The 15,914-nt window shown below is 44.9% G+C and overlaps 1 protein-coding gene across 2 annotated transcripts in view; it reads right to left on the bottom strand.

Moving 5' to 3' along the window:
- MNT (MAX network transcriptional repressor) overlaps positions 1 to 15,914 on the bottom strand; it is a 69,229-nt gene that overhangs the window by 35,465 nt on the left and 17,850 nt on the right. Inside the window, exons 2-4 of one of the 2 annotated variants that reach the window (XM_024195445.2) lie at positions 8,472 to 9,057; positions 5,547 to 5,588; positions 4,765 to 4,876 (exon numbers count right to left, since the gene is read on the bottom strand). In XM_024195445.2, the coding sequence (XP_024051213.2) occupies positions 4,765 to 4,876; positions 5,547 to 5,588; positions 8,472 to 9,057 (740 nt within the window). The remainder of the gene's footprint in view (positions 1 to 4,764; positions 4,877 to 5,546; positions 5,589 to 8,471; positions 9,058 to 15,914) is intronic. The other variant, XM_024195446.2, reaches the window with a different exon arrangement.

Here is a 15,914-nt window from a genome sequence, read left to right as displayed (position 1 = left end):
GAGCGCCTGGAGCTGCAGGTGTGACATCATTATCTTGAAGGATCCCAAAAAGATTTACAGAGAGAATCAAGCATTGTGGCCCATCTCTGAGCTACTGAACAGGGCACAGAAACACTCCATAGCCGTTTAGGAGAGGAAATCAAAACTGTATCCAGCTGAAACTGAAGAAGTTGTGCATCTAGCTCCCTAACACGACAGTAGACACCCGATCTATGCAGCAAGAATAACAGAGCTGAAATTCAGTCAGCAGGTGGTAGGAGGAATTTTACAACGGGACAGTCATGGGGATTTTGGGAGGGGAAGTCACCCTGATCACACTTCTCTGCGCTTTTTTATGAAAAAGGCCTTCGGATCTTTAATGACTACAAGTTGCTGGGGCCTCAGTTCACGCCTCACTCTAAAGAAGGCCTGGCCAGCAGTCCCCTGACACCATGCTGGAATTCGGGTTCACTATTGACTCAGCATGAAAAAAGTGCCACCTACTGAATCACCAATATCACTTCTCAGGGCACCAAAGTGATCTTGGGGTTTCCCATCCAAGTACTGATCTGGCCTGACCTGGTTTAGCTTGTGAGATCTGCCAGGATCATAGCATGAAGTCCTAGTATGTGGGGAGTCATACAATACAAATGAGCAGTACTACTCCTGTCTCAGCCTTGAAGCCCAGCACAAGACTCAGACGTGGCAAGAACAGGCCACTGCACTGGTGTTCAGAGGTAATGATCAAAGTGAGGGGACCTGTACTGATTCCCCTTCTGCAGCAAATTCATCAATGGCATAAGCAGGTGTTGCTCCACTTTTGCCAACAGAATCACACACATTTATGACAACTTCAAATTGGGTCCCCTACATTTATAACGAATCAACTCCACACACTGTCTGCTTAGTGCAAACACCGATTAATTAGCTTCACTTCCTCATCGCCCTGGGTAGGGCTAGCAGGCGCAGCCCTACCCAGGAATGGAGAGAAATGCATTACTAACTACCGTGATGTTTCAGAGGCAGGATTGTTGGGGTATCTTTCTGCTCTACTGGTCTTGTCCTGGGGATTGAAATGGCAGGAAGAAAGAGACGTAAGGGCTACCAGAGACTGAACTGATTTTTTTTTGGGGGGGTAGCATATTATTGCCCAAATGTGACTAAATTAAATCTTTTATATAAAGATAGACAGACTGTCAGCTTCCAACTAGCCCTGCTGAATCCATCCACTGTAAAACATTTTCTTATGACCAGCATGGCAAGATCTTAATTGGTAGTGACATATGAAGCTGACTGTAGAGGTGTTTTTCAAAAGGAAAGCACAGAACTGCCCATCTTCCACTTCTTACCACAAAACTTCAAAATATCTTATAGCAATTATTCACCAGACAATAAGAGCAGCCTAACCAGTCCTGTTAGCAGCAGGACTGCACTGATGAAATTGCGATGGCAATCATGCTTGGCCTTCTGGTCCTTATTCCTCAGCCAGGCCCAAATCCTGTCCCTTTGTACGAACGCCAAGTGCACCGATCCTGTGGGAGTTCGCCTCCCTCCCCCCACCTCCCCGTCACAATGCTACAACAAACCACAAAAGCATCTACAACCACTGTGCACCCACTATCTGCAGTTGCACCTGCCCCCAACCCCGTCCCCTGGCCTGTGTTACCACCAATGTAGTCCCCACGGTGCAAAGCTCCACAGTGGGCAGGCGGGTAGACATCCACACCCCATAACCTTCCCAACCTTGCACAGTGAAACTGAAACAGTTCAGTTACCTGTAGGGCCTCGTGTGAGCAGAGCGCAGGTAGGACAGGATCTGGACAATCCTCCACTGATGCCAATGGCCTAACTGTTTTGATGGGAAAAGTCCAGAGCCCTCATTCTCTGGACTAGTCAAAGCCCATTGTTCAGATGGGTTTGTGAAGATCTTCATGCCAATCTCTGACACCAGTGCATTGCACTTTTGAGAGGAAATCTCCCCAGTTTTGTTTCTTAGTGCTTTCTCTTATTGTGAACCCTGGGATTTATGGGGCCAGAAGCTACCCTGAGCTTACCCACTGCATTTGGATTTATGCAGATTGCAATCCAGGCTATCTCCTACAGAAGGCTCACCGAGGGTGTTGCAAAATGCCATTATGAGGTTATCACAGGTACTATGGGCTGGTTGAAACACTGGATATATTTCAGAGGCAAGACTGAAACTGGAGAGGCTTCAAATATTGGTGGCTCCCTATTTAACAACTCTTAACACCTGGCTTGGTCAGCTGCCCAGTTATGTTTTCATTCCCCATGCTGCACAATTCTCCCAGTCTGGCCGAAACCTACCAAGGACTTCACTAGAGGAAAGCTGATGAGATCACTCTTGGAGCAGAAGGGGAAGAGGAAGCTGCTGCGTTGCTTTCTTACCCTTTCACCTTCTCTTTTTTCTTTGCTTATAACTTCCAAGACAAGAAGTGGCTTTTACAATAGGAAGAAATGAACAGCAGGCACCTGAAAGCTCTGACACCACAATGTGGTCGTTGTGAACTTAACGGAAGGATGAATGGAGATAATTATACAAAGATTTGCTTTAGTTCAGCGCCATTTTTGTAATAGCCTGGCATCAAAACAGCCTGGATTTCTGCATTTGTCACTTGACTGAATGGCTAGGTATGCTGCAACTATATACTACCTTGACATGACTTTCAGTTCCAATCGGTGGGTGTACAGATGAGTGCATAGGCATGTGTTTTTCCCCAGGCCCCCCCAAAACAGTACACAGCTCCCAAGACATTTTTCAAAAGCAACTGGGCAGCTGTAAACCCAGCATCACATTAGTTTCATTTGCCACTCAGGTCTGCACAAATAATGACTGGCCTCCTAAGTGAAGAATGGATGAGCAAAGGAGAGGCACTTCAGAGATAAAACTGAAGCAGATACCACATGGTGAAAACTCATGGGAAGCGCGCTGCTCTTCTGAGTCAACGGCCACGTTTTGGACTGTCCTAAACGCAGATTATGCTTCCTAGGCACTTAAGGACATGACCACGTATTTCATTAACTGAATGGAAACATTTATCCTCCTCTTACAAACAGCTCCATCATCAGGAAAACGCTCTGCTCTAACTAGTGCAAGAGCTTAACTCTTAGCAATTTACAGATCTGATTGCACATCTGTTTACGGTGTGGTGCTGCAGTCTGCACTGTTCCTAACCCCCAAAGCATTTTACGATGGATCCAGACTACAGAGACAGAGAGAACCAGTCATTCCCAATGACATCCTCAGGAGAATTTTAAGCTGCATTCCAGAGGCACAGCATAAAAATTCTGCTTGTGAACAGTCTGCCCGGGGATAGATCTGCACTTGTATCAATATTCACAGAGTGTCAGCTAACAATGCCAGCGACGTCTCTGTTCGTGACATCGTGACTCTGGACTCGACTCCCAGATGTGAGAGTAGGCGATCAGCTCTCTCTGTCTCCGTTAGCGCGAATGGAAGCTCAGCTCCTTACTGACAGCAACCTGCTTTGGAAATTAGACGAAAGGCTCACGACTTTTCTGATGCCCATTAGCTGCAAAACAGCTGCGTCTCCAGAAATGACCTTTCTCGGGAACACGGCTCGGCTCCTTTTGTTCACACAGCCTTTAGGTGCTGGTTCCCATTGACATTTGGCTGGCTTCCACACCCCCACACCTCCCCCACTGAAGGCAGCCCTCCTGGCAAAACACAAACAAACAAACAAACAATTGAGCAAAGCTGATAAGAAAGCCAAGGGATGAGTCATGGTCTCATCCTGAGAGTTGGCAAGTAATTGCTGGGCACTTGGATCTCCAGGTGAAATCACTGGGAGCTGTGGGTGCTCAGCACCTCTGAAAGTCAGCAATAAGATACCACATGTACAGATATTTAGGAAACACCCATCTTAAATAACAAAGCTAGTTTTAACTCACGCTTATGGTAACGTTCCAATCACAGAGCACCGTGTTGGGAATTCCTTTTTAACCACTCTGACAAACGTTAAAGAAGGAAAAGGTGTTGGGTATCTACAGAGCAATGCATATGAACAAGGCTTCCGGCCTTCACCACTGACAGGGCCACACTTAGCTATAGATAATCACGAAAAACTTGTGCACCGATTTCAACAAGAGTCAGGCCGCCTTACACGAGGGCTGAATTTTATCCTTAATCTCTCATTGACGACTCCTGCATTACAACCACTCATAGCTTCCAGGCCCGTAGCTCAAGATTCCTGCCATAGAGCATATCATATATTCAGTACAGCCCTCTTTTCCCCACAAATTTTAGAGAAATTCAAAATCGTCACAAAAATGACTAGTGTTTTAGGTACCCAGGGAGAAAAATGCACGAGGGGTGCAGAGGACCAGCGCCTGGGTTATAGACCACTTACGTCCCTTTTGAAGCCCCCTAAAATCAGGTTTAAGTGCTGCACAATCCTCCGGGTGGCCCACTGCGCCAGAGTGAAATATGATCCAAAATGGATTGCTCTCATGGGCGTGAATGACTTTTGGTTAACTAGGAGTTTCTGACAACAGGAGTTTGGATTACACAAGGTAGTCCTAGCAGATCCAAAGATGCTGAAAATTTTGCAAGTTACGAATGACAACTATAAATTAAGGAGATTTTCCCTGTTCCTTTTACCTTTGTAAGCACTGAAACCAAAAGAATACAACCAAAGATGAAAACAATGAACTTTATAAAAACGTAATACTGGATTTTTGCTCCATCAAGTAAAGCATTCTCGAATCAGCAGCCAGGAGTAACAATCAGTTGCAAGAAGGCCATACCTGGATGTATCGCAAGGCACTCCTTAGAACGCTGAGGTTTGAGGTCTTCTTGTCATCGACACTGGGGATGTTGCGTTTTAACGTCTCAAAGCATTCTTTCAAATGTGCACGTCTGAAGAAACAACAGGAATTGCACGTCAGTTTGAGGGACCATAAACCAAAAAGGTGATTTGATTGAGGATTAGGACTTAATTTGGGGCCCGATCCAGCAAAGCATTTAAACCGGTGAGTTGCAGTCAGTGGGATTACTTGCACTCTTAAAACTGAGCCAGCGTGTTCCAGTGGGTAGATTACTGGACTGGAGCGTATGAGACCAGGATGCTAGTCCCAATTATGCCAATGAAGTGTTGTGTGGTCTTAGGTAAATCCTGTCAACTCTTTGTGCCTCTGTTTTCCCTCTCACCACTTACCTATTTAGATTGTAAGACCTTTGGGACAGGGATTGTTTCTTACTATTTATTTGCAGTACAGTGGGGCCCTGATCTCAGGTGAGGCCTCTAAGTACTTCTTTAATACAATGATAAGCAACAATAACAATATGCATGTGCTGATGTGCTTTGCTGGATCAGGGCTTTGCAAGGTTATTGTAATGCAATTAGGTAGTAAGCAAAACATATTAGGAAGCAACAGAGACAAAAGTCAGCTAAAAGGAAGCCGGGTAATATAGGATTAATTAAAGTCACTACAAATTTCGTTCAAGTCTTTCTAGAAAAACGAGTATTTATAGACTACAAGCAAAAGAAAGGGTGTTACAATAAACAAAAATCTGGCTTTCTACGCACCTGTTCTTCTCCAATTTATTATGTACTTCCCTGGTCCCAACCCTGCAACCCAAACAGAACAAAGATAAACTCAGTGTCAGGTTTAGAACTATGTCCAGTCAGCTTGAGCTTTCAGCAGTGTGTGTATCTGAGATATAGGGGGAGATTGTAAAGAACGTTTGAAAAGTGTTCAGAAATTAGAAGTATTTATAATGTATTATTTGTAAATATAGCATAGACCTATTATATATATGATCTATACTATATATGTAAATAATATATTATAAACACACACATATATCTCATACACATACACAATATATAATGTATATACTGTATACTAGGTAGATATAGGTTCCAGTTAGTATATTAGGTATATACATTAAAGAGGGGACAAGATGCAAAGCTCAGAGGTATTTACATTAGTGTGAATTTTGGGTATGTATACAGCACTAATCACTATAGTAGTATCCAAGCTTTGACAGAGTGTTTGGAGCCAGACTTCAGGCCCATTTCTAATCCATGCCCACCCACCAGTCGGAGTGGGAGTTCTGCAATTATAAACTAAAACATATGGTACTTGGCAGGCGTTTTCGTTTTCTGCTGTAACTGAAATAATGTAACCAAATATAAATATGAAATAATATAATCAAGGAAAACAGAATTCTCCAGTCACTGTCCAACAAAGACAGTAAGGGGCCAGGTGCTCCAGATTTTTATAAAAACAGAGAAAAACTTCTTTCAGAATGAATTCACAAATGTCACCTCCACCTCACTACAACTTAGCTCAGGTGTTCAGATTCTATGGTATATTATTAGACAGGGAGAGAGCTCTAGTATCGTCCATAAAGTCTCTACAAAATGATTTACCTTTAATTAAAAATATGCTGCAAGTGGGGTCATTTTTTAAATAAGGGCTAAAACTATTCAATCAATTAAAAATAAATAGCCAAGGGCCTTTTCCCATGAAACGTTTATGAGCCGAATAAAACATCTCTCCATATACGTGTGTCTGGACAAGCAGCTCTGGAGAGACAACAGCACAGACCATGAGGTGTCTGACCCACATGCATTAAACAGGATAGCATTTACAAGGTGGCTTGCTCAGCGTATGGTACACGCTCTTAGATCCAGGCACGCCTGGTATGGAGTGCAAAACTTAATAGTCCTGTTGCCCTGGAAACAAGCACATCATGTTTGAAGCCAAATTGTCAAGTGTGTTGCACATTGTTAGAACCCTCCAGGAATAATGGGTGCAAGTCTGGAAATGGCTGCTTACAACAAGCAGAGTCCTACAGACTGACCCAGGGACTGGGGCTTTGGTGATCCGTTTTGAAGCAGCACTTTTCCCGTTCCACAAAAACAGAGCTAGTTCTACGAAACAGAAAGAAACACTTAGGGCCTGTTCCCAAAAATCAGGCACCCAACTGCTCACTTATTAAGGAAGTGTAATCACTGGAATTGCATAGACTATGGACTTGCATGAACACAAAGGGCCAGTTACGTGTCTAACGAGCCATCTGGACGAGCAATCTCTTTTTCACCAGCAATCCTGGTAGCAACTGGCATTTTTGATAATCAAGCGGTAAAGATCATAACCTTTCTAGCTGGAATTCTAATCATATTTTGAGGAGAATAAAATGCCATCCTCTTCACAGCTTCCTGTTTAGGCTCTTTTCTATCCCTCTTCCCAAGAAAGCAGGTAGAGGCCAGAAACCTCTGCATCCCCAAAAGACACTATGGATCTTTTAATCTTCTCCTACACCTTATAGCCCTCCCCTGCTCTCAAGGCACCATACTGCAGCCATTATCCTTTGGCTGAGGCGAACAAGATGAGATTCCCCCTTGGCAGAGAGTCAATATCACTCCTTAGTCAGCCAAGGGCTGGAGGATACTCTTCAGCAATGCCAGGCACCCTCTCTCCACAAATGAGCAGAATTCACAGCCCTCCATTCTTGTTGTTTTACCAGTCGCTTTAGAGCAATGCTGAGAACTAATGCAGAGGGGACTGGCAAGCATAGGATATAAACAATGGACTATGGAGCTTTGAACCTCTTGACTAGAGGTACAAATCCAGCTCAGTTTGGTAATGAGCAAAAGACAATGCCACTTTTCGTTGCTTGGTACCAACCCAGTTCTTGGTGAACAGCCATGCACACCAAAAAGGCCAGCATCACATCTGGCATCCTTGTTTTCAGCAGAGGCATGGAAGGCTGAATGGACAATAGGGACTGAATGCCGTCACTACCCCTTAAAGGTAAAGGTGATCTCTCCAGGCCAGGATGGTATAATTTTGTCTCAACAAGATTCCCCTTTAATTCTTGAACTAAGATGCCAACCACAAAGACCTCATCCACCAGAGCTAAACGTGAGCATGTTTGCTCTGTTACTTTCTGCACATCAGAGCCAGGGCATTCCTTCTCTGTGAAGGACGGTGCCCGTGTGCTCACCTTTCATTTAATTTAGAATTTAAAATGATCATTGCACAAAGAAATAACTACGATGCTGTCTGCACTGGGATACTGTAATGACACGTTTAAACAGAGTTGTTGCTAACAGGGTCCCTGCATGGTTTCCCTGGCCATCAGGGACAGGTTTTTTGCCTGCGCACTGTTCCAGATCAGAGAGGTAGTCTAGCGAACTGTTTTATAATGTAGTGTGGGGGTCAGACAAAAACTTGCGTTCTGGTCAGAGAAAGCCAAGCTAAAATCCCACCGCCAACAAATGTATTCAAACGCTCATGGAGTCTGCATGGTTGTGATCTGACTGTGGACAGGGTCGGAGAACCCTCCACAAAGCAGCGGTGTCTCGGGTTTGGTGCAGTATTCAAAGATCCCGTTCCCCCAATCCTCCTCCATTTCCTTTCCCTCACAAGCTCTCCAAAGATCCTACATTGCGGCAACATGACGTATTTGTACAACGGTTTATAAGCTTCTGGGGACTCACCCTCCAGGTCTCTTCTTCTGCTCATTTGGTTTGGCATCTTCTGCCGGGGCCAGCTTAAGAGCATTGAGCTGCTGAGGCGGTGCCTGGTGCTGCTGCAGAGGTTGATGTGGTTGAGGCTGGGGCTGTATTGGCTGCTGAACCACGTGATGCTGAGAGATGGCCAGTACTGGAGCTGCATACTGCGGTAACTGCTTGGGGCTACCTGAAGGGGGCGTAGGAGCCTTGACGTCTGGAAGAAGTGGGCCAGATGGTCTCTGTATAACAGGTGCAACTGAGGACACTTCCTTGCTGATGCTGGGAGTGCTTATGAGAGGCTGGTGGCGTTGTATGAGCGGAGGGGACAGAGTGGTTTGGGCTGCTTGCTGAGGTGAGCTAGTGACCACGGGGATGGGAATGACTGATATGGGGGCTGCTAGGGGTGGCAGCAGAGGAGGAGGAGGAGCTGGTGCAGGGGGAGAGATGGGCACTGCTGGGATTTCGTTCCTTGGGTCCTCTGGGTGAAAGGCATTGTTAACCTTTTGTACGCTGGCCTTCTTCTGCTCCTGTTCTCTTTCTAGGCGGAGCTTTTCGTGCTTTTCATTTTCTTCTGTAAAAGAAAACAAAAAGCGCCAACAGTGAAGCACTTTCCCCTGACACCGTATTTTCCATCTTTAGGTCTTTTTACAAAATTGGTAAGTATCGGTATCCCCCCCACCCGCTTTTCCTGATGGGGAAACTGAGGCCCAGGGAGATGAAATGGCTTGCCCGGGGCCATGCAGTATGTCAATGCAGAGTGAGGAATAGAGGTTAGGTCTCTTGATTCCCAGTCCTGCAATCTAGCCACTGGATCATGCTTCTCTCTCCCTACATTTCCCCTTTATTCAAGCATAGGTTATTAAAATACAACATAAGCTGCCTTCAGAACCAGACCTTCAGCACAAGAAACTGAAGGGACTGCTTGTTAACCCTCCATTTTTAGGGTCCTGCACACATTCAACAACAAATCAACGAGCCTGCTCTCCCCAGCAGCAGTGAGACCAGGCATTCTGGCAGAAACAGGGTTCAAAAAAGAACTAGATAAGTTCATGGACGATAGGTCCATCAATGGCTATTAGCCAGGATGGGCAGGGATGGTGTCCCTAGCTTCTGTTTGCCAGAAGCTGGGAATGGGCGACGGGATGGATCACTTGATCATTACCTGTTCTGTTCATTCCCTCTGGGGCACCTGGCATTGGCCACTGACAGAAGACAGGATACGGGGCTAGATGGACCTTCATTTGCTCTAACCCAGTCTGGCCGCTCTTATGTTCTTAAAAGACACATACCGCTAGATAATCCTTCTCCTACTGTCTCAAGCAGTGGGACTGCAAATGTCCTGGCCCAATTCCCCTCCCAAAATTTGACACCCTCCTCCCCCCCAAACTGGAAGGCTGGGCCTGACTGCCTTTATTGTTACACAGAACTTCCCATACCAGACAAGACCAACAGACCATAAAGATCGGCATCTTGCCTCGGGTAGTGGCCTTATCCCTGGTTCTTCAGAGGATGATAAAAACCCTTTCGCAACAGGCCTAGCTAGTTGTGCAATAACGTATATATTGGCTGGGACAGGGAATACCTTTTGGCCCCCATAGCTATTATCTTATACCCTGAACTAGAGACAGGTCCAAAGCAAAACCTCAGATCTAAATACCTCTGAACCCTGGTTGCAAATCTGGAGTCTTGGCATTAATAAACATGAAGCGCGTTTATTTTAACCCCTTGCCTCCCAGAAGCTTGTTCTGAACATTTCATCATGAGAAAAAAAACAAAACAAGGAAACTTAAGAAAAGGGAAGCCCTGGTCCTTGCCTCCATATGACGTCACACAATTTTAAGTAGGCCCTTTGCACTGAGCCCTCAAAACAGTGCATTTCTAGAGAACCCTTTCCCCGGTGTGTTTATCCTCCAAGCTCTGTATGCCTATATACTTCTAGAAAGAAACTGCTGTAGCTTCATTTACAGCAGCAGAATTCAATCCACAGCACATCTGTCCAATTCTTCCTTTTTCATTTATAAACAGGCAAAGGGGCTGTTGAATGTCTTTAAAAGGACCCCATCCTGCAACTGTTAAAGCTGCAATGACGAACTCCTATGGATTTCAATGGGTGCAGGATCAGGCCCAGAGACAGCAGAGACAATGAGGGTATCCAGCATAAAAAAATCACTTCAGCCTCATCTCCCTAAGGACATCCTGTATATGAGAGACAGGCAAACCCTACAGACTCAGGCACGCCTCTCTTCGAATTCACACAGATGTGATCCAGCACATTCAAAGACTGTGTAATATCAACAGTGGGCATGTGGTTCAAATTGGTCTCCCTGGAGTGAGTTCAGGACAGAATGGATTTGTTGGGCTGGAGAACCTTCTGATTTACAGCTGTGTGAGGGTGTGATCCAGCAACACTGAAGTCAATGGCAGGTTGGCCACTGACTTCAATGGGAGGTGCATAAAGCCCTCAGAGAGGAGGAATTCAACTGAAACCCACAGACTGATGTGAAACTGTTCAGAGAAGAGAGTAAGGCTCATAAACTACATTTCTTTGCCATTGTGCATTATAGTCGGCCCTTTAACTTAACTTGGACATGCGTGTGGCCATGTGTTTTGACAACACCAGACAAAATGTGTGTGTCCTGACTGGCAAAATAAACCTCATGAAATACATTCCAGGTCTCTGGCTTTCATAGTGCAAATACAGCACAACTGAAATTTATTTATACAAACAGATTGATTTGGCATCTCGACACCTCCCAGCTTTAAATCAAACATCTAGAAAACCAACTCACTCCTTTGAAATGGGCAGATAATCCACTGCCCTCAAGTTTTCATGAGTGATTGCAGTCACGAATCTGGTCCATTGACTGCATCTGTGTACCAGTGACCCCTCCTCCCTCTTAATGATCTACAAATACTTAAAAGCAGCAAAGAGTCCTGTGGCACCTTATAGACTAACAGACCTATTGGAGCATGAGCTTTTGTGGGTGAATACCCACTTCGTCGGATGCAATCTGACGAAGTGGGTATTCACGCACGAAAGCTCATGCTCCAATACGTCTGTCTGTTAGTCTATAAGGTGCCACAGGACTCTGCTGCTTTTACACATCCAGACTAACACGGCTACCCCTCTGATACATTACAAATACTTAGGAACAAAGGAATTACCAGGCTGTATCAGAGCAGTGATACATCTATTCTACTATCCTGTCTCTGACAGTGGCCAGTACCAAATACTTCAGAGGAAGATGCAAGAAACATCCACAATTGTCAAACACAACTGTCCACAGGAGAAACTAGCGGTTGGCTTGTACTATGAAGCATGAGGCCTTGTATGTATGTAAGATGTCTGACTCAATGAAGATATTTACACTGCACACCAGGACCCCCATTTTTTTACTACTTTCCCCAAAACAGCAGCGTCAAAACAGGATGGATATAAAGGAGGTTCGTAATCCCAGAAAATGGGGATTTTGAGCAAGTGGAATTTGAGCACTTGCTTATTCTAGCAGGGTTGGCATCTTCACCTCCTGAAGCTAGACATGATAATCTTTGTACTACAGGAGCAGTGTGGTCCAAGGGAGTCGGCTCTGGACTACAAGTCAGAAAACCTCGGTTCTATTCCTGGCTCTGACACTGATTTGCTGTATGACCTTGGGCAAGATGCTTCCCCTGTCTAGGTCTCTGTTTAGACTGGGACCATCTCTCATTATCTGTGTGTACAGAGGCTACTACAATGGGTCCCTGCTCTCAGTTGGGGCCTCGAGGGGCTACCACAATATAAATAATGTAATACTATGCCATTGATGTAATTCCACTGAAGCATTTTAGTTACTGTGGATTCTAAAACAGAGCAGAATTTGGCCCTGAGTCAGTAATGAACCCCAAACATCTAATACTGGTCTTCATCCACCATAAAAATCCATACATCACATCGCTCGCTTTATTGAAAATGTAATGCAATTCCTCTATTGTCCACCTAGTCCTTTGATGACTCCTATCCCCATAGTACATTGGCCAGCACTGAACGTGGGAAGAGTAGTCAAATTAAACAAAAACAGAAACCCACATCAACCTACATTTAATAGGGGGTTTCCCTTTTGTAAGAGAGACAAACACCACTGATAAAACTATTCCCCTTAGGGAATAACTAAATAAAAGTTAAACAAAACAAAAAACAAAACCCCCAAACCAAGCAATCTTCCAACGCACACAGCTAAACAATCCTTTTCACATACACAAAGCTGAAAGCTCAGTTCCACTTCATGGCCGTTTTCCTCCGTTAAAAACAAAAGCTTTTTGCATTAGTTAAGTTGCTTAGTGGGGCAAGTGTGGAAGGAGGTGGGGGAATAAAATGTTCTTCCAGATTCTAAAAGAACGTTTGTCCCGTTCCAACATGCATGCTCGCTGTCCGACATGATACAGGATATTTCCTCCCACCAACCCACTCACAGAAAAGTATTCAGGCCCAATTCTGCGCTCAGATAAACCGGCACAGACCTGCTTAGAATCAACCAGGCTTGCAGTAGAGTAACTGAAAGCAGACTTTGGCCCAGTGCATGTCAGGGAGGGGATACAAAACTCAGAAGGAAGAGTATCTGCAGCAGGCAGTGTAAAATATGCAAAGAGCAAATTCCAGCTGAGGGCAGCTCAGCGTGGTTCCTACTGGCTGAGGCAGAGGAGGGAAAGAAGCCTCCCTTTTACTCCTCTATTACAGCTGCTGCCTACAAATGTTGAGAATCCTGGTTCATTTCTCAGCAGCAGTTATAAGCAAAGCATAAACCCAATCGGACCACAGACTGGTCCAAGGACTTGGTGGTTCAGTACACTCCAGCATCTGGAGCAGAAGTTCTCAAACTGGGGTTCATGACCCCTCTGGGGGTAGCAAGGTTATTACGTGGGGGGGTCGCAAGCTGTCAGCCTCCACCCCAAGACCCGCTTCGCCTCCATCATCTATAATAGTGCTAAATATAAAAAAAAGTGTTTTTAATGTATAAGGGGGGGTTGCACTCAGAGGTTTGCTGCGTGAAAGTGGTCACCAATAGAAAACTTTGAGAACCACTGATCTAGAAAAACTGAAGGCAACATTTGGATCATGCTCAAAAACTAGGCCTAGGTTTCCATCCCTTTCTGTGAGATGGGGGCACTTTGGCTGGAAAGCATGTGAAACTCAACGGCTTGGAAGGAGTTTCACATATCATCTGGACTCTCCTAAGGTCACAGAACATTCATATGCAGCATTCGGATTCAGCCTGTTACAGAGATCAAAGTCATGAAGTTGGGATCTGGACATCCTCAAAGCAAGGGGGTGTTTGGGTGCCAACCTTGATTCTGGCCTCCTCTAATATAAGCTATATTGGGAAAATAACATTATCGACATATTTTTTTTAAAAGGAAGATGTAAGGGCAAACACCCATCAGCAGAAATCCACTGATGTAAATGATTTTAAACCTGAGTTACCAACCATTTCAGACTGATTCACTTAAACCAAACAACATTAAGAACTAATAAATAAAAGCCCTTTGTTTGCAATTCTTTTGCTCCAATTTGCTGCCTGGTTTGCAGCCAGAACCAACAGGATGGCCCTGGCACAGAATGCAAGAGGAAATTCGATCCCGGTGACCTGATGACTAATTGTTTGAGCAGGTACTCCAGCATCAGAGCTGCTGGGCACTTGTGCTCACAGAGGCCAGGGGTATGTCACCAGCGCTACACTGCTACCAGTTTTTACTGCCTGTGATGGATGGAAGGAGAACTTCTAACTAGTTGTAAGAAGTTAAATACTGGTCTGATAAACAGAAGCTCCTGGACTTACTGCAAGTCTGGTTAGGGCTGGTAAATCCTGAAACCAAATTCATCCCTGGGATAACTCAACTGAAGTCAATGATGAATGAATGTCTGTCCTGGCTCCTGGTATTTAAGTCGAGATAAAAATAGTGTAAAACCCCAGAATGTGGCCTGCAGCTGCCCTGGTGTTGTGACCCCAAAGTGAGGACAATGCTAATCAATGTACAGAGAGTTGCATATCTTAGATCGATCCCCCCCCAGTGTAGACCAGGCCTAAGACACCTCTCTTAATTACACCCGATATACCTCTGGGAAATAGATTCCATGGGATGGAAACAGTGCTTGTAGCTTCATCAAACCACAGGGAACTCTCTGCCCGGACTTCCTTCTCAGTTTTATACTTGTGCCTAACTGGTGAGGCCTCAGCTGGGGTATTGTGTCCAGCTCTGGACACTAGACTTAAGAAAGCGGTGAAAATCCAGAGGAGAGCAACAAAACGATAAGAGACTTAGAAAATATGACCTGTGAGGAAAGGTTGAAAGAAATGGGCATGTTTAGTTTAGAGATAACAGTCTTCAAATCTGTAAAACATTGTTATAAAGAAGTTGGTGAACAATCATTCTCCATGTCCACGGAGGGTAGGACAAGAAGCAATCAGCTTGGTTTGCAGCAAGGGAGATTCAGGTTAGATATTAGGAAAACTTACTAACTTTAAGGAGAGTTCAGCACTGGTTACCCCCATCACTGGAGGTTTTTAACAACAGGTCAGACAAACACTTGTCTGCCTCAATGTGAGACTAGATGACCTCTTGAACTCCCTTCCAGCCCTACATTTCTATGATTCTATGATTTTAAGAAGTCCATCTAAGAGCTCTTTAGTAGTCTGTATGACATAACTTGGGTGATCTCAAACAAGTTTTTCCATCTGCTTCATATGCCCAGATATAGAAGCAAATGGCATACTATAGATCAGATATTGCAGTCCACACACACACATAAAGGGCCACTTTCATATTAGTTCACTTACAAGCCAGTAAATGATCTCATACAAATCCAATATGTAGGACACACATGATGTTTGTGACATTCACATACAAGTCACCAGTATTTCTGGCCCACACGGATTGCTGAACAGGGGTCAACATCCCAAAATTCACCCTCATAACTGTGACCCGCTTTTGACAGTCTCAGCAGAGAGAACAAGGTCTGAGTGGACCACGAAAGCGGAACCCCCCTCTGATCCCCAGGGGTCTCTCTAGGTCACAAAGGAGGCACACTGGAATAGGGAAACTTTCACTACCACCGCTCAAGCTGCCTATGTTCTGTGAATAGATTTCAGTCCCTCAGGCTGAGGATTTTAGTTCAGCTGCCAACCCAACTACAGTGGCGGCACATAACAAAGGAGGAGGAGGGCAACGCTAGCAGCAACAGAAACAGAAGAGACAGCAAATCATGTCACATGAGGATACAGGAAGCAGAGTCAACATTCTCTGACCAGTGGACTAGTACTAAAGCCTGACTGGTTCAGAAGCACACAGCAGCAGGGACTCTAACTCCGTTATATAATAATCTGCTGGGTTTAAGTCGAACGCCTCCCCTTCAACTGGCCTGGACATTTTTTCAAGCTGCAATTACAAGCACTA

Source organism: Terrapene carolina, unplaced genomic scaffold, assembly GCF_002925995.2.
Source record: "Terrapene carolina triunguis isolate 2854851 unplaced genomic scaffold, T_m_triunguis-2.0 Scaffold231, whole genome shotgun sequence".
NCBI classification, from domain to species: domain Eukaryota; kingdom Metazoa; phylum Chordata; order Testudines; family Emydidae; genus Terrapene; species Terrapene triunguis.
This window is presented reverse-complemented; position numbering and strand designations above follow the sequence as displayed.